Genomic DNA, 18,577 nt, shown 5'->3' with positions numbered 1-18,577 from the left:
CCCTGCCAACTCAGCTCCCACCTGCTCCTGAGAAGTGCTCTGTGTGCAGCTTTCTTTGCTCCAGGAATGCCCAGGCCCTGCCTGCTTAGGCCTACTTTCCTGCCCCACCAGTTCCCTGGGTCTCACTCCTTTGTCCCACAATATTACAATGTTCAGTCCTTCTAGGAGCCAAAGACCCAGCAGCCCCTGAGGAATGAAGCAGGCAAAAGAGTAAATGAAGATGGAATGGGCCTTGGGTCCCAGACAAAGGCCAGAGGTTGCTGGATCCCCATTTGTATGACCTTCTGGGAGCCCCTTAGGGACTTAGGCCTCATTCCAGCCCTACTACCCCAGTCAGGCAGCTCTGAGGCTCAGAGAGCATATGCCAGCTGTTTGAACAAGACCATCGAGGACCAGCATCTGTCTAGGGCCCCAAGGTAGTAAAAGGGGGAGCAGGAAACCAGGACAGCTGACTCAGTGCCCACACTGTACCTGGCTATGAGCTCAATTCCCTTTCCAGACATGCTCCTACCTTCACAGGCTTTCTGTTGCATGTACACACATACATGTACTTTCATGTCCTTTCTGTCTTAGCATAAATGGACATAAAACTTTGTGCTAGCCTCCCAGCCAGGCCACTATCCTGTCTCCAATGAGGATGCATGGTACAAACACATCCTTCCCATCCCACCTTCTTGTAACTCCATGTTGTGTTTGCAAGGATCCACTTCCCATGTTGGTTTTGAACATTGGCTCCTGACATCTGTGCCCTCTGCTCCTGATAGGAAGTGATGGTTTTCCCTCTGTAGCAACCCACTGGAGTCCATTTCCTGAAACCAGATGGCTGCTGTCAGTCACAGGCCCAACACTGACGTCCTCTGTGGGAAGCAGAAACTGCCCCTTGAGTCTCTCCCAGAAGTCGGGGCTAAGGTCAGGGAGTGTGGGCTAAGGTCAGGAAGTCTGATTTCTCCAGCTCCACAGACATGAAGCCCTCAGGGAGACTATAGACTGGTCACCTATCCCAAGCCAGGCTAAGAGGGTCCCAGACTGGCTCATTGTACTCTAGCTGGAGAGAAGCCAGCCCTGGGATATGGGGAAGAAAGGACTAACATTCAAGCTGCTATTATCTTGGACAAATCAGACTGGCTCTGCCCACAAGCTTCTCTTGTGGCTTTGGGCTGTGCCTGTTATGTGGGGGAGTCACAGGATGCTTGGCAGCACAGCTGGTTGGATCCTTTCTGGAATGTGGTGACAGACAAGGGACAGCCCCTGTTGTGAGCAGTAGATAATGCTGTTTTGACAGCTTTGTCCTTGGATCTGCAGCAGAAAGCACCAGGACCTCTGCTCTATCTTGGGCCTGGCTCATTAGCAGTGTTGAAGCTACACATCACACTGGCTCATTAAGGAGATCCTAAGGGGTATGCAGCAAGGCACTTACTCTGGATTGTCACCTCCCCTCGACGGTCAGCAGCTGTGGAGTAAAACCACACAAGCAGACACTGGCTAATGCCTTGCTGTGAGTGAGCAAATAAATGGGTGAGTGTGTGAATGAATGCAGTGCAAATGAATGAATGAATGAATGAATGAATGAATGAATGAGCAGGTGAATGAGCCTTTAAAAGGCTTCCAGAGCACCTGGAATGACCCTGCTCCCCGAACCTACCAGTGTGTGTAGCCATTACCTAGGTCCCTATGGCCTCTGCACCAAGGAAGCTTCCTGCTCATGTGCATGTTCTCTCTCTCTCTCTCTCTCTCTCTCTCTCTCTCTCTCTCTCTCTCTCTCTCTTTCCTTTCCTCCCTCTTTTCCTCCCTCCTTCCCTCCCTCTCTCTCTGTCCCTATCTCTATCTCTCTCTGCCTCCCTCCCTCTTCCTCTCCCTCTCTCTCCTTTTCTCTCCCTCTACCTCCCTCTCTCTTCCTCCCTATTCCTTCCCTCCCTCTCTCCTCCTCTCTCTCTGTCCCTATCTCTATCTCTCCCTGCCTCCCTCCCTTTCCCTCTCCCTCTCCCTTTCCCCTTCCCACTTCTCTCTCCCTCCCCTTCTCCACCCACCTCCCTTCATTCTTAGCTCTTTTCTGTCTCTCCTATATAAATGAGCACATCTGGGAGTCTGGAAGAGGGAGTGTACCAGCTGCGAAAAATCCCAGCCTGAGTTTCTGACCCCTTAGTTGTCAGTCCATGTCTTATCGATTCTTATCTCCAAAGCTTGGGATGGTGCTCGCAAAGTAGGTCCGTCCCACTGGCTCCTGGAGATGCTGAATATGTCTCTGGATGTCCTGTGGCTGCCTTCTGGAGGCATAACACAGGCTTCTCAATAGGGTCCTAGGACACAGACCTCACCAGCAGGGGTGCTCTGAGAGGAGTATGAATTCTGGGTCAAGCAGACCTGGTGAGAGCTTCAGGCTACCCTGGTCAGCATCTGTGTCCTTGGGCAAGTCACATAACCCTTGGCCTATGAGATGTAAGGCTTAACCATGGCTTAGAGGAGTCTGGTATAGGTTTATAAGGGTGATACATGAGAAAACTGCTCTCACAGAGCCTCTGCCAACACACAGGCTTGGGACAAACTTGGAAGAGATGTTTTCCCTGCATCCTGAGGTGGATGACTTGGCCAGTCATCTGCCAGGTGACAGAGAGGGCAGCCACTCAGATCCAGATCCTAGTTGGAATCCCAGTGAGCCTGCTGCACACAAATTCTGCTTCCTGTGAATTTGGGGTGTGTGACCATAGGAGTATCTCTAGGCACCTCTGATTTTCTCTCTGTGGGGACTTGGGCCAGCAGTCCCAGCCTGTGTCTCAGCTGGGGTGTGAGACCCCAAAGAAGAAATGAATCATATAAACAATGTAATAAATAAGTGGGTTCCGGCTCCCTTAGGCTTGAGCCAGGTTTATTCAGCTTTATCAAGGCTCCCATTTGGACCTAGAAGGTCTAGTGGGGAGAACTGTATCTTCTGGACTCACAAAACAAGAGCAGCCCCAGAGCCAGAGAGGCCCTGTGGTCAGTAGAAGCCCAGGGGGAGGTTTTAGTCACCCATTCACTAATACCATTTTCAACCTCTTCCTTTCCAGGGCTGTGTCTGGGGTGGATGATGACCCCAACTTGGTCCACATGGAAGCTCAGGACCTCAGTGGAGGTAAGCGGGTGGTGTGCAGTCATGGGTGCCCCCGAGCTTCCTTGCCCAGTGGTGCCACTCAGCTCTGCTCTTGTTCACTGGTGTATCCTCCATGGTCAGCCCTGTGCACCGACCTCACTGTGTTCTGATGTGCCGTAATTCGAAGCACACTTGTTTCCCGCTGGGGATGAATTGAAGTGGAGGAGCCCTGCTCTGTGGGAATTCTATTAAAAGGGCAATTTGTTCCAGCTCCTGAGCACCGAGACTTTCCTACTTCGCGGCCCCACCCAGCCTGGCTGAGGGCTGAGATGGCTCTGGGTCTCAGTGGCTCCCCTTCCACAGGCAGGGCTGGGTCATACCAGCCAGTAACTTCAGGGCCTTCACACTGAGCAAGTCTCATGTTAGGAAGGTGACAGAGGAAGTCCTCTGAAGTCTACAGGCACCAGCCAGGTGGAGCCCTGGGGGTCCTGGGCAGGAAAATTTGGTCCTTCTTATGTGGGTTGATGCATGTGGCCAATAATGGATCCACACAGGTTAGTTCTCTGTATAGACAGCTGCTGCCAGGTAATAGATAACATGTGCCATTTCCAAGTTCTCAGCCAGGGCTCCACACCTCAAAGGCTAAGACCAAATGTTACCACAGTTGCTGTTTTGGTAAGCAGTGAGCAAAGCTCAGAGATGGGGGCATCAAGTTGCCAAGTCTTAGGACACACACCCCATGCAAGGATATACAAAGGTGATGCCCAGCAGTCTCCACATGACAGCATGGCTGGCTGAGACTCAGGACATGCCATGCCCTAGGAGAAAAAATAGGATGAGTCTGGATCAGGGCTGTTCACATGGCCTCCATTTTGGAGGAAGCAGAATTTGTGTGCAGCAGGCTAAACTCTGCATCAAGAGCTCCTGGACCAACATGGCCCATGAATGGGGCCCTGCCCAGCTCCTGAAAACCTCATATCCCAATTCACCAGCCTCCAGCCTGGAGCCCTGCTGAGCTTGGCAGCAGATCATTCAAAGTCCTTAGGTCCCATCTCCAAATCTATTGTCTGTGTTATTCTCCAGAGGATACTGTCCCAAGATCACCACACTCCGTTATCTAGCTGAGACTGCCTATCCATGTTTATCTATTGTGGGCTTTTCCCCTCCATCCCCAGGCCACCTCAGCCAGCCACTCCTAGGACTCCACAGCACCCTAGCACCCAGCTTTCTGTGCATTCTCCTGGCCTGAGAGCTTCTTGAAGTTGAATGCTAACTGGTTCTCAGTCTCCCAGCAAAAGCATTACATGGAGCCAGGCCCTCTGAGTACATCCTTGTGCAGGCATCCTGCTGTATGATGGACACAGTGATGCTTGCTGCCCTCACCATACCAGAGCAGCCTCATTGTGTATCTGTCTCTCTCCACAGCAGCAGTTCTCACTGTTCCCACAAGCCAGTCCTCCACGACAGTCACTCATCCTCACTGCTCAGGACCTTCCTCGGGCAATTTCCTCATGAACTGTTCAGGAATGGGAATGAGAGCAGGTTAATAAATGAACAAACAAGTAAATGAATGAGTTAAGAGTGGGTTAATGAATAAGTAGCAAGTAAATGAGTAAGTGAGCAAGTGAGCGAATGAGTGAGTGAATGGATGAATGAGTGGTAGATGAGTGAATCAATGAGTGAGTGAGTGAGAGACTTGAGTTATGAATGAATGAACATGAATGGATAGATAAATGAATGGGTGGATAATTGAAAGAGTGAGCAAATGAGTGAGTGAGTGAGTGAGTGAGTGAGTGAGTGAGTGAGTGAGTGGCTGAGTGAGAGAATAACTGAGCCAGGGAGTGACCAATTCTAGGCTTGAATGAGTGGAATATCTGCAGTCTGGCTGTTCCCACCAGCCCTGGAAACACCTCTCAGATCAGAGACAGCAGCTTCCTGGCAGAACCCAAGTTCAGTTTGATGTACTGGAGCTTGAGAGGAAAGATGGGAGTTTGAGCTTTGAGTTAGAGAGAAAGTGTGCCTAGAGACACCTACTCTTGCCCAGAAAAGTGCCCAGGTCTGTAAAAGAGTGGGGCTTGGGCTGGGTGGGGCCTAGGGAGGTTCCTGAGCTGCCTGGTTGTCCCTTCCTTTGGGATACTCATTTTGGTTCTCCAACACACCAGCAGTTAGTTTCTCCCCAGGAGCTAAAGAAATCCTGAATGGTGCCTGTCCCCACTGGGCTGACAGCGGTGGTGGGTGAAGCTCTTTTATGAAATGAAATTCCAAGGTGCTGGTGTTACCAAGTGGTGGGGGCCCAGAAGTCCTTGCTGCTCCTGAGTCTCCGCAGAGTCTATATCTCCTGGTTGCTCTTGTCCCCTGCAGACTATCAGTACTACACGTGTCTGATCCACAACTGCTCCGCCCAGCCCCACACAACATCCTTCTCTGGCCCCATTGACCGAGGGTCCCTGACCGTGCAGGATGAGTACATCTTTTTGAAGGTGAGTGTTCCAGGTGCTGGGAGGGGACAGTGCATGACCCTTTGCCATCAGAAGAGTCAATAAAACAGCACTTTACTTCCAAATGCTGCTTAGCAGGGCTTAGAGTCTCTGCAATCTCTGTGGTGGCTGGAACATCTACAGAGGTGCCCAGGCACCAGAACCTTGTCTCAAGGGTATTCCTGAGTTTCTCTGCCCACCATGTACCTACCCACTATCTGGGACCCACAAATCCAAGTGTATACATTTCACATGTTTTCTTTCATGATTCGAGTCTTATACTGGATGCTCTGGTTATTGAACTCCTGTGACCAGGACACTGCTGTGGTGCCCCCAGTATATCTATCTCAGGCCAATTGGGAAATGCTAGTGAACACATCTGGGAAGCTGCTTGGCCATTTCTAGAGTGGGAAGCCTGGCCCACAGAGCAGAGCAGACAAGCCCAGGGACTGGTTTCCATGGTGATTCTAAGTCCCAGCAAGTTGATAACTCACCATCTACAGAGACAGGCCATTTCCTTGGATCCAACTGCTGGTCCCTGTTCTGCCCTATGGAACCTTGGGAGATGAGCTCAGAGCCTCCTGCAAGAGAATTCCAAAGAGCCGCCCAGTGTCCTGTCACCAGAGGGTCCTTCAGGTTCCTGTCCTTCTTCTCTGCCAAGTCTCCATGGTGCTCCTTCCTAAGCATGGGCTATCACAATAGTGCTGGCCCCTCTCTCAACTTAGCAGGAAGCCCTGGGCCCCATTGACCTCACTGTATCCCTGGTCACGCCCACCAAGTCCTATGCTCTGCATTTGTACCTATGGGTCCCTAGGTCTATCTCTTTTGGTAGCTACCAGTTCCCATTCCTGCTCTCAAGTGGTTTCTGTTGCTAGAGAGAAAACCAAGCCACCATGCTTCATGGAAGGCCCCACTGCCTTCACAATCAGGGTGCCATACCCTTGCACAGTAAACCTCCATCAAGGTGCACAAGTAGCTTCTCCAGAGAATGAGAACAGGTGAAGGCTGGCTCTGCTTCTGACCCTGAGCTCATCTACCAGACGGTCTTTGGGAATGGGCCCATCAACTTCTTCTGGACACTGTGTCAGTCATAGCATCCTTCACCCATTAGAGATCTTCTGTCTCCAGGGATAACTGTTGCTGTGGGGGTAAGGGTACCAGGCCTTCCCACCATAGGGACCCTTTCTCCAAGTTCCTAGAACCTCTTTGAGTCCAGGTCACAGCCGTTCTACCAAGGCCTACACAAACCAAAGAGTCCTTTCTTCACAGATGGGTCATCTTAGTGGAGCCTTGTCACCTTTGAAGTGGTGGAAGGACAGTCTCCTGGGAGTGCTCCATAGGGTTCTGAGAGTGCCATCCCATTTCCAGAGAAACAGCTCAGAAAGCTGTTGTAGCCCCCAGGAGCCTTTCTCAGGGCTGGAATTTGAAGTAGTGTGCCTGTGAGCCAGCTCCATACCAGACAGACCCACATACACTGGTGGAAACCTGCATACACTGGGACTCACACCTGACTCATGCTCACACCCACATATACCCACATGGAAACTCCATAAATGCACCTTGTAGGCACACACACACACACACACACACACACACACACACACTGCACTTACATATGTTCACACACACACATGCTTATACAATACATTCATATACACACATGCTCACATGGACACATGTGCACATACACACACATACATGCTCACATATATGTCCTCATACACAGATATTTACACACATTCACATACACAGTGCATATACATACAGACAGACATGCACGCACATACACAGAGAGACCCACATCATGGAGATCCATGAGGCTCCACACCTACCCATGTGCACACACTGAGAACAGGGAGCTGTCTCTGAGAAGCCACCAAGTCCTTTCCATCTCTCAAGAACTCAGTCTTGACCACCCAAGGGAGCAAAGACTTCATCTCTAGCCTCCTCTTCAGTGCAGGAGACAAACTGTGTGATCTCTGGACCCCCGTTTCCTCATCTGTTTGGTGCAAATGACCAAAATGGGACTATTTACTTTGCAGTCAGAGGCACTGCCCTGGTGGAGTGCCATGGGTGGTGCTAGCCATGTAGATGGGCCCTGGGGAATGCGACTTATTTTGGTTCCCTTGCCTAGAAGGCTGGATGGTCACTTTTGGAGACACACTTATTTTCAGCCTGTCTATCCCTCCATCCAGGGGCTCTCTCAGAGCATTTTGGGAAATGAAATGTTCTCCACCATGTCTCATAACTGAGCTACAAGGAGACAGGATGCTGAGAGATGGGGTGAAGGACATGAGAAGTCTCTAGAGTTGAGGCACTCTGCAGGTGGCTTTGAACGAGGAGTCTGCAATTTCAGGCAGAACAAGACATTGTGACCATGACAGAGAACTTGCCAGAAACAATTGAGAGAAAGTTCCTTTGCTCACAGTTTGGGACATTGCCATCTACCCTGTCGAGGAGGGCTCAGCAAAGCCAAGCAGCTTACCCCATGGCAGCTAGGATGCAGAGAGACACCTGTGCTAGCTGGCTTGCTACCTGCTTCTGTTCCAATTTAGGATAGATCTCCTCTGCTCTGTTAATCCTTTCTGAAGTTGACTTCACCATCTTCTAGGTTACTATGAGTCCAGCACCATCTCTTAAGTGACTCTGAGTCTAGAAAAGCTGACAATCAATAGGAACCACCATGGTTATAAGCAAATGGCACAGCTACTGGCCAAGCTGTCGGCTTTCAAACCGAGACTGGAGTTTGATGGGCGGCTCTGTCATTTGACGCTGTGTTTCTTCCCTAGGCGACATCAACAAACCGAACCAAATACTATGTCTCTTATCGCCGCAGTGACTTTGTCCTGATGAAGCTGCCCAAGTATGCCCTGCCCAAGGTGAGGTGGCCCGTCAACATCCTATGCCAGATGCAGATGCCAAAACTGTGAGACATTGTTCACAGGGTGGCCGGGGTAAGGGGGTGGGATCCCAAGGTCAACTGAGACAGGAACAAAGAAAGGATGTGGCCACACTTTCTCAGTCCCTGCCTGCCCATTATAATAAAGTATCTTTGGAAAGAGCAAAAAGAAAGCAGTTGGGTTAGAAGGCAGATCATGTGCAAAGGAACTGGGGCAGAGGGCACAGCCAAGGGCAGTGTGGAGTGGCAGGGAGACAGCCTCTCGGGACATCTATGACCAGAGGCTATGTATCTTAACATTCTGATTTGTGAGCTAAGGACCTAGGGCCCTCAGACTTTTCTGAACCAAAGGGAAAAGTCAATTAGGCCTTTCTTCAACATCTCTTTAGAACGGAGAAGATGGGAAGGAAAGTAACAAGCTCACTAAATTAGCTGCCTGGCTGAGTAAGTGAATTTGAAGCTAACGGCTTCCTTTCAGCAAACGCAAGTGTCTTGGAGGTGAGGGGCTCCGCCGTGTCTGTCAGGGTTACAGCACTGGCCCTGATGAAGAGACGAGGGTTCCAGCAAGCAATCCATCTCCACAAGTCATGCTTTCTGTGACCTTGAGCACAACTCCCTTTGGCCTCCCAGCACCTGAGCCTTCTACCAGGAGCCTGTGGCCTGCTCCCTCCTTGCTCACCCAGCTCAGCAAAGCACTAAAGAGCAGCATCCCATCAGCAACCCATAGGCCCACGAGGTGCATTTTCTATTCAGATTTTGTTGTTTTATGGAGAATTTGCAACTCTTGATTGCTTCCTCCCAACAAGCCATAACTTCATTTTTGGCCTTTTTAAAGTTACCTGAATAATGTCAAGAAAATGGAAGTGGCTGCCTCAGCCTACAGGGATTCCCCAGCTAAGAGCCCCTTCCCCTCTTCCCACCCTGCCTAGGTCCTCCTTGGTCACAAAGTGACTTTGGTATGACTTTTGGTATTGCTAGCTCAGGAGTAGAGTTCCCTAGCACCCTGCTTAGCATGTCAGTGTGTCCAGGAGCTATAAAAGGATACATGATCCCACAGTAAGTGACTGGCTGCAGGGCTTCAAGCTGAGGAGTCAGCACCCTGCTTAGCCCAGCCATGGTGCAGATATGTGGGTGTCCCTGTAAGTGTACCCCCTACACTGTGGGGGTTCACTGATGAGAGTTTCAGGAAATGGACAGAGCACACAGATCTTAGCATCTTAGTTGATGTCCAGCAGAATGTCATCCTACAGAGTTAGATCAGGCTCAGCACAATGTGGCCCAGTTCTATGTTGAACCATGCCTTCCCTGCTCCTTGTCTAAGGGGGTAAACAGTGCTTTTCTGCCATTTTGATCTACCCACTCCTGAATGCTTGGAAGGGTAGACAGCCCTTAGGAGGAATCAGCATCCTTGGTTTGAATTGTTGACTTGTAATGACTGCTTTAAAAGTCCTGCAGCTCCCTAACATAGAAAAATGCTCGTGCAAAGAATCTACAGAACCACAAATTACATAAAAAGCTCTCACAGGGGTAAGGCCAAGCCAAATTTTCTTGAAAGAAAAAAACAACCATCCTGTGTTTGTAATAAATTTATTTAAAGTAAAATAAAATTCATACCACCCAGAATAGAGGAGAGTGATGTTGGAAAGGGTGGCTGAGTTCAATCTCCAGGGCCCTCTCCCTGTTCCTCCTTGCCAACAGCCACACTGCCGAGAGTCAGCTGATGATCACTCTGGGAATCTGTGGTCTATTATAAGCCTCCAGCATCCAGGCATCAGGTGGTATAGAAGGTCAGCTTTGACAGTTTAAGCTTTTGCCCTAGGAACAGTATCCACACCTGCCCTTGTCTCACAGCAGGCAGATGTGTGTGCTTTCCTGGTGCAGCTAGCATGTGGCCAGAGTGGCTACTTTAGACCTTTCTCTTCAGACAGAGGCCTGGGCTCTGATATCAACAGTCATGGTCAGCTGAAGCAGGGTTAGGGCATGTCCACCTGCCCTTTCTTTGCCTCTTTTCTTCACTGGGAGACAGGATTTTAAGGACCAGCATATCTAAATGTATGGGAAAGGGGCTCAATATCACCACACTGCACACACAGTCAGTCTGGTGCTCTGTGTAAACAAAGCCTTTAGTGATCAGAGGCAAAAGCAACAAGGCAGTCTCACAGAAAACAGACAGTTGAATTTGCAGTTACTCTATCATACACTCAAACATCCAGTTTTAGGTGGACATGATAGGACATGCCTTTAATCCTAACAATTGGGAGACTGAGTTGGGGGTGGGGAGGGTCATGAATTTGGGGCTAGCATAAGGTGAAGGATAAAATCTTAAAAATTTTCAGAGCACACACACAATTTCCAGTTTTAGTCATCAAAGATCATAAGGCAACAGGCAACACAAGGCAACAATCACAGAAAGACAGAAGAACATGATCTGCTCAGAACTGAAACCATGCCTAAGAAAAGCCATCTGGTCAACCTGCTGGGCAAACTTCAATAGAATTGTCTCAAGATGCTCAGAGAACTGCAGGAGGACACTACACACAAAAGAAATGTCTGCTAAGAGATAAGAAATGTTAAGGGTGCCATAAAAAAAGAAACCCTGGCATAGTAATTAGAAAGAAATGGGAAAAATAATAAGCAAGAAAAGTCCACCAGAAGGACTCAGAAGTGATTTGGGCAGGCAGAAGAAGAATCAGAGAACTTGATGACAAGATAGTAGAAGTAGCCAAGCATTGGGACCTTTTAACACCATTACCAAAGCAGCACATACATGCTGAGAACCCTAAAGGGACATGAGAGCAAGAGGCAGAGAGATTGATTTAAGAAACAGTGGCTTCCTACCAACCTCAAAATCATGAAATGCTTGAATGTGAATATCTCAAAGGTAGGCCAATCCTAAGTGTGGAAAACACAAAGGCACATGCAAATGTGCATTTTGATCAAGGGATAAAGCCAGAAAGATAAAGGAGGAGTCTAGAAAGCAACACAAGAGATGCCACTTGTCATAGATGAGGGATTCCCTGCTTACATGACCTGCAGATTTCTTACCAGAAGGCTGGGAAACAGTGGCCAAAGCACTGACAAAATAGGAAGGTGCTGGCTCATGGGAATGTCTTGTGAATGTCATATAATGATCTGTGTGGGGGCTGGAGAGAAAGCTCCGCTGGTAAGAGCACTTGTTGCTTTTGCAGAGGACCAGCGTTTGATTCCCAGCAGCTGTGTTGGGCATCTCACAACCTCCAGTAACTGTAGCTGTGGGGGATCTTATGCCCTCTTCTGGCCTCTATGGGGATCCATGCACATGACATACGTTCACACAGACACACAGACACATAAAAAAAAAAAAACTTAAAAACAACTATGGAATATTTTTTGGGGATTCCATATGCAGGTCCATGAAAAACCTCTGCCATCATGCTTATTAAAATGTTCTAAAATCCTGTCTATAAATGCATAGTATATTGTAATTTATATATAATTTATAATTATGACTTATGAGCTTTGATTTGCTATAAGCATGTGCACGAGGAAGTGATGTGACTCACACATATATTATTACTTCTACCCATCCCTTCCTCCATGTTCCATTTCTTCAACCCCAGATAAGGATCTGGAGAAATTCTAGGACAGTTCTCAGGATTCATTCTGCCCTTCATCTTAGTTTAGCTGAACTTACAGTCTAGCTGCTGCTCAGCTTCACAGAGAAGCCACTTTCTTTTGCATGTAGTCATGCATTTATGACCCCCCAATGAGAAATTAATGAAGTTTTCTTGTGCCACTTCTGAGAACACCATATGGAGGTCTGTCCTTCTCCCCCCTCCCCTGTTCCCGCTGCCTTACATTCAGTGTGATGCTAGAAGGCTTAACATTCATCTTGGGCCCTGAAAGCAAGCACGATGCCCTGGGACAGTAGAATGATGACCCAGCAGGAGCCCCCTCCCCTGGTGACTTTGTAGGTCCTCCACACTAGCCTGCCCACTGCTGGGATTCTCTCACAAGTAGGAGGCAGTCTCTCAAAAACTCTTGAGTCCACTGATAAGAAATATTAACAAACTAGTGTTTTTCTTCTGCAGATCTTTCTGGGCCACGTGTGCCAACCACATGTGAAGGTTTTGTGCATCTGTTAACAATGGAGATAAGGAGTGGTTTTTCTTGCTTCTCTAAAAACAAAAACGTGAGGAAAATAAATGGAGTTTATGAAAGTACAAAGGATTTTTTGTACTCGTCAACAAGGCTTCTTATGACCTTTCTCAGTACTGGCCCACAGGAAAGGGAAGGAACCAGTCTGAACTTTACAATAACAGGCTACCAGCATGCAACAATCATTCTAGAGACATTCCCTGTCTCTGATGTGGCAATCTCCCTTCTTAGAATTCATGGGAAGAAAATGAGCAGAGAGGCAGGGAGGGACTCTGGTCTAGAAACATCCCCTTTGGTCCTCTGCAGCAGGGACATACATGGCTCAGTAATATATGGCTGGGCCACAAATACGCATCATGCAGTCATTAAAAGTGGTGTTTATAAATAACATTCATGGCAGTGGAAGAGACACCCACGCAGTGTGTAGAGCGAGCTATAAACCAGACGTGGAGAGTGTGTGAATCATGCTTAGGAGAGAGCCTGAACATAAACATGTTGAAGTGTTAATTCCAGGTCTCTCTAGAGGGGCACTGAGGATGGCCCCAAGCTGCTTCATAGCTTACAGGAGGCATTTGTGCAGGGCATCTAACCAGTTTCTGTAAGTGGTGTTCCATCAAGACTGTCACCTGAATTACTGCACCCCGTAGCGCAGGCTCCCTTTACTCATTTCTTCTATAAGCTTGACCCCGCCGAGCCTTCTTGTGGGAAAGTCCTCACTTTCTCACAGTTCTGCTTGTCTAGTATCTGCTTATCCACCATGGCCCAAGCTGATGTGTATGACCTTGGTGGACTGCAAAATGCCCCCCAGCCAAAAGCAACACACCCTGCCTCCTGCCCACAGCTCAGGCACTGGGGTGGGTGCATAGATGTTGTCCAGCCTGTTCCCATAGGCATCCCAAAGCCTTCTATCACCCTGCTGCCTAATCTCACATATGGGACTGGGCTCTGCATACTTTCCTGAGTCATGCACCTCTTTGTTCATCCTGTCTGTAGACACAGGGCCCAGATTCTTTCCTGTAAGGTCCTCCAGCTGTAGAAGTATGTGATAGATGCTTCACACATTGAACCCCCCTTTTTTTTTTTTTTGCAAAGCCCCACCTCTGCATTTTTAAGGGCCTTGTTATGTAGCCCAAGCTGGCCTCAAACTCATAATTTTCCTACCTCAGCCTCCTGGGTGCTGGGTTCCAGAAATGTACTACTATGCCCAGCTTAGAAATGCCTTTTGGACACATGGCATAGGATACAGTCTGGCAGGGAAGGGAAGGGCCAGGTGCCAACACTCAGGAGTCCAATGGGTCCCGCATCAAAGAGACACCAATAAAAATCACTTCCCCAAAGTGAGCACACCCCAAAGGGCATAAGGGAGAGGGATGTCTTCATATGAGGGCACCCTACACCCTGCATCCATCTTCAGCTCCTGTGGCCCGGCAGCCCCTTGTCAGAGGACTAAGCAGTTTCAAAGGGTGGAAGACAAGGCTTGGAGGATACAGAGTAAAGTTGTTCAGCCTAGGCTTAGCGGCCCTGGTTGCAGCTTCTCCAGTCAGTCTACACAGGTCTGAACAAAGGGAGAACAAGGAACTGAGGTCAGCCCAGCTTTGCTTTGTACATGGTAGGGCTCTTTTTCTGAATGGTTCAGCCGATTCCCATGGAGCTACCTGACCCACAAGGGGAAACTGAGTCCTGGGCAGCCATTGCCTGGGCTATTCTTCTTCCAGCTGTTTTTGTCCCATGGGGCTGAGGGCTGGGTGCATGGGATGGTGGACAAGTGGAGCTTGTTTGCAGGGCGCTGTGTGGGCACCATGCTCTGACTGTTAAAGCAAGTTAGGACTGGCAACAGGTCCTAATGCAGATGCGTTGTAAATAGGTGCTGAACAAATGAAGGGATGATTGACTCCCAGGATGGGGGAGCCCAGCCCTGTACCTGCTAGTCATTCTGTACTTGTGGGGTACTTGGAGGAGCCCTTCCTCATTGTAGGGAGATGGACAATGTGTAGTAGGGGTGAGGAAGAGGACACACCTCCAGACTACCCCCCAACCTGGTTTTAAAGGTATGACATGGCGGTCTATGGAGGTGAAGCTACTTTCCCACAGAGCTGAGCATGGCTCATCAGGATCCCAACCTTGATTAGCCTCCTTGATCAGCTGCTCTCCAGGGCAGTGGGGAGGTGTCCCTGTGCCCCAGGCCACCATCTCTGACAGCTCTTCTGTCCCCAGGACCTACAGATCATCAGCACGGATGAGCAGCAGGTGTTCGTGGCTGTACAGGAGTGGAACCAGGTGGACACCTACAACCTGTACCAGTCAGACCTGCGTGGGGTGCGCTATTCGCTGGTGCTGGAGAATGTGCGCAGCTCGAGGCAGGCCGAGGAGAACGTGGTCATTGACATTCTCGAGGTAGGTGGCCCCAGGCAGGGTAGGAGCTGCTCATGCTCCCCACCCACACCTCTCTCCCCTCTCCCTTGCCTAGAGAATACAGATACCTGCAAAGCTCCAGATGTTTCAGGCTTTAGGGCTAGAGGCTGAAGCATAGGGAGCTAAAAGCAGAGAAGGAAGCAGATTTGCTAATGAGGTTCGTTGAGACAATGTTTGCTAATGAGAAGGGGATTCCTGGTGGGTGACATCTTGCAGAATTGAGATCGGTCTTTTAGCATACAAGGCTTTCCCTGTGCAAAGGCAGCCACAGCCTTTCTCTCCTTCTGCCCCATGACTTCTCTTTCCTCTCCCTGTCCTGAGTGCTGGTGTCTGTCGCCTCTGTACATCTCTCCTACCAGTCCTCACCCCTCTACATACATTGTCTAGCCTGACCTGCTGTGACTGGCCTCTCCTGCTACCTGTCTGAGATGACAGTCCCTGCTTAGCCCCTGCATGGGTCCTGGCTCCACACAATTCTCCATGGGGTCTCACTCATGCTAAGGCACTGACCCAAGCTTCTGGATTTCACATCAATGCTCTCCTCTTGGGAGAGTGCCCTCATCCACGAAAAGTTCACCTGACAAGGGCCTGGTCTGGGCAGGCTCTTCACAATTCTCTTTTCTCTTGTGGACACCAGGCCAGGGGGTGGCAATATTATTTAGTCCATGTGCAGATTGGGAAATTCAGGCTGCAGGCTCAGCAGAACCCACCCCACCAAACCCTCCTACATCAACCTTTCAAGACAGACCAGATGTGAGCAGAACCAGCCACACTGTCTACCAAGATCTTCCCTCACATCTGTTCTTGGGGCTCCTAGGCCAGTGGGGAGAGCCATAGGAAGAAGCCACTGGTGCTTCTTCTGTTGGATGGTGAGTCTGGCTCAGAGGGTAGCCCTTGGCAGATGACAGGCTTTGTCCCTGGGAGTGGGAGGGGACCTCCCAGGTGGAGGGAGCCTCAATGTGTCTCCAGCTGTCAGCGGCAGTGTGGAGCCATTATCCCCAGCGAAATGATGAATGTAATCGTTTGGTTGTGAGGAGAGCCCATTTGTCAGTGTTCCCTCCCAGCTGGGGCTGCAGAGGGACGGTGGCATCCCACAGCACTCCTCTGGCAACATCTGAGCACTGGAACCCTCGGAGACTCAGAGACAGGGCTGTTGCTTTGGGTCAGGGTGAGCAGTGATAGATGGGAAGGTGTCATGGATGGGTCTGACATGAGGGGATGCTGTCTACCCTCTCCAAAGATACCTGTCCTACACATGCTGCCTGCCACATTTGGGGTTTCACCCTCAGTCACATGCCTGACCACCCTCCACTCCCCCATGAAGATGATCCCCAGCAACGTCCTTGAGTCAACACTGTCCCAGGGACACAGTGCAATACCTTTTGACAAGTCTAGGTGGAATTAGGGTAGGCCTCCTGGTGGAGGGGTGCAGCTCTGAAATGAGGTTGAGCAGGAGTCAGCCAGGTGTGGAAGCATTGAGCTGAGCCAAGCACAGACAGGGAGGGACCACCAGGGAGAGGCTCAAGGGTCTAAAAGATGTTCACACAGCCAGATGCAAAGACAGCATCCACTGCCCACCAGCTGGTGCCTCCAAAGTGACTCATCCTCTCAGCTTCATCAAATGGGAAGTAGCAACAGGCTCAGTTCTGGCTCTCCATCACCTGTACTCTTATCTAGGCTCAAGTATGTGTTTGCTGTGCTGTGCTATGTTGTCTTTGGCAGGTGACTTAACCTCTCTGGGCTTGGTTTCTGGGGTATGAATCAACATCCATAACAATGCCCTCTTTTTAAGATTCATGGATGTCTTTCCTAGGGAAACAAGGCCAGGTCCAGCAAAACTCCATGTTCCCAGTGCCACCTACTCTGGCACTAAGGATGGTGGGTGGGAAGGGCTTGGCTTGGCAGATGGTACATGAGTCTCCTCCATATGGCCACTAGGAAGCCAGAAGCATGTCCAGGTTCTCTGCTGCTGAGTTGCAGGGTGGTCCACCTGGTCCGTGAGGCCCCCCTTTAGGGCCTCCTTAGGGCCTATTAGATTTTGAAAGAACTTTTCTGAGTTACTATGTTAGAGTTAGGAAGAGGGTTCGAGGTGTCACAGAGTATCACAGGCCAAATCAGTCACTTCATGGATCCTGTGGTCACACAATGTGTCACAAGAGGCACTCTGAAGTGCTTTTGGAGATGTCAGGCCAACTGTAGGGAGCAGAGTCCATTGCAGCAAATCCTGATGGTATTGGTAAGAGAGACACTGAATGAAGGGACTCTAGTAGGCCCAAGCATGGCAAAATGGCTCTGGCATCCTTTCTTGCCTTCTCTGCCTTGCTAGAAACTGTTAGATTACATTCCTAAAGCTAGTCCCCAAAGTCTGTTCCCTTATTTGGCCACTTCTTCCTCCTGAGGCTGACTACCAAGGTCCAGCTATCAAAAGCCCCTTTGGCTGCCCTAACTAGCATACCCAATTAAAATTAAACACCTCATCCTAACACTGGGTTTCCCCTTTTACCTTTATAGACAGCTGTTTTCCTATGGCCACATCTGTCTCCTTTCAATCCAGAGGCAGCTCTTTGTTCTCTAGGACAAGTATCCCCTTTCCCTCTTCCCCATTCCCTTCTCCCTCATCCTCTATCTCCTGTCTTTGTCTTATTCCCTGCCCTTTGTCCCTCTGGGGTAAATTAATCTCCTTTGTGCTGAGAACTTGGTCTTGAAGTGTCATGTGCCAAATACTGTTCTCTTCACGGAGGTCCCTAAAACTGTGTTAACAGCAGAAACACAGCAGCGTGGACTGCAGAGGCAGAGAGGGGAGCAAAGCAGAAGGACATGGACCCAGGTTCTACAGACTCAGAAAAACCACTGGGATACTCATCCTGAAGTAGAAAAGCAATCAGAGAGCAGAGCCCTGGCCACAAGCAGCCATTTCAACCTGTGGTACCAGGGGGTGCTCCCTGCTGGATATTGTCACTTGGCAGACGGGCTTCCATTTTTTGCCTTCTAGTTCTCCATTTTCTCCTGGAGCACCCTTCATAAGACCCTACACTGGGCCCCACGTTGGTTCAGAAGCAAGGAGCTCACTCTCTTATTTCACAGGCCCATTTTTATATTTCTACCTATTCAATACAATTTGCAGCCTCTGAGCTGTTGAAATGGAAATGGATTTATTTTTATTTTTATTTTTTTTAACTTATACTGATGTATAAAAGGAGAACTTTGGAGACCTTCAGATGGGTGAATGCGTTTCACATGACAGACCCACATGTGTCTGTGGTCAGAGGGTGCACTTGTGAAACAGAATATGCCCACCCAGCCAGCCTTGAGCTTGAATCAAGGCTTGAGCCCCAGAATCCATACCTCTGTGTGTCACACTGCCTGGTAAAGGGAACCAAGGCTCCTGGCGGGCTTGAGGCTTCCACTCCAGAGACAGTGTTGTTATACACCGTCTCTACAGAGCCCTGGTAGCTATGAGGTCCTTGAAAGTGGAACAGAGAGGCAGTTATGGTCAGTCAAAGGAAAGCTATGATGGTGGCCAGGAACTCTGCATTGCTGGCTTTGAAGATAAAGGAAGAGATCCAGGAGCCATAGCCTGTAGCA

The 18,577-nt window shown here is 49.5% G+C and overlaps 1 protein-coding gene across 2 annotated transcripts in view; it reads left to right on the top strand.

Annotated features, from left to right (window-relative positions):
- The window catches only part of Sorcs2 (sortilin related VPS10 domain containing receptor 2), a 365,519-nt gene that overhangs the window by 310,893 nt on the left and 36,049 nt on the right, over positions 1–18,577 (top strand). For both annotated transcript variants that reach the window (XM_031341821.1, XM_031341822.1), the window contains exons 6-9: positions 3,045–3,109; positions 5,429–5,547; positions 8,334–8,423; positions 14,795–14,974. In XM_031341821.1, the coding sequence (XP_031197681.1) occupies positions 3,045–3,109; positions 5,429–5,547; positions 8,334–8,423; positions 14,795–14,974 (454 nt within the window). The remainder of the gene's footprint in view (positions 1–3,044; positions 3,110–5,428; positions 5,548–8,333; positions 8,424–14,794; positions 14,975–18,577) is intronic.

The sequence above is a fragment of the Mastomys coucha genome, unplaced genomic scaffold (genome assembly GCF_008632895.1).
Source record: "Mastomys coucha isolate ucsf_1 unplaced genomic scaffold, UCSF_Mcou_1 pScaffold22, whole genome shotgun sequence".
Lineage (NCBI taxonomy): Eukaryota > Metazoa > Chordata > Mammalia > Rodentia > Muridae > Mastomys > Mastomys coucha.
This window is presented reverse-complemented; position numbering and strand designations above follow the sequence as displayed.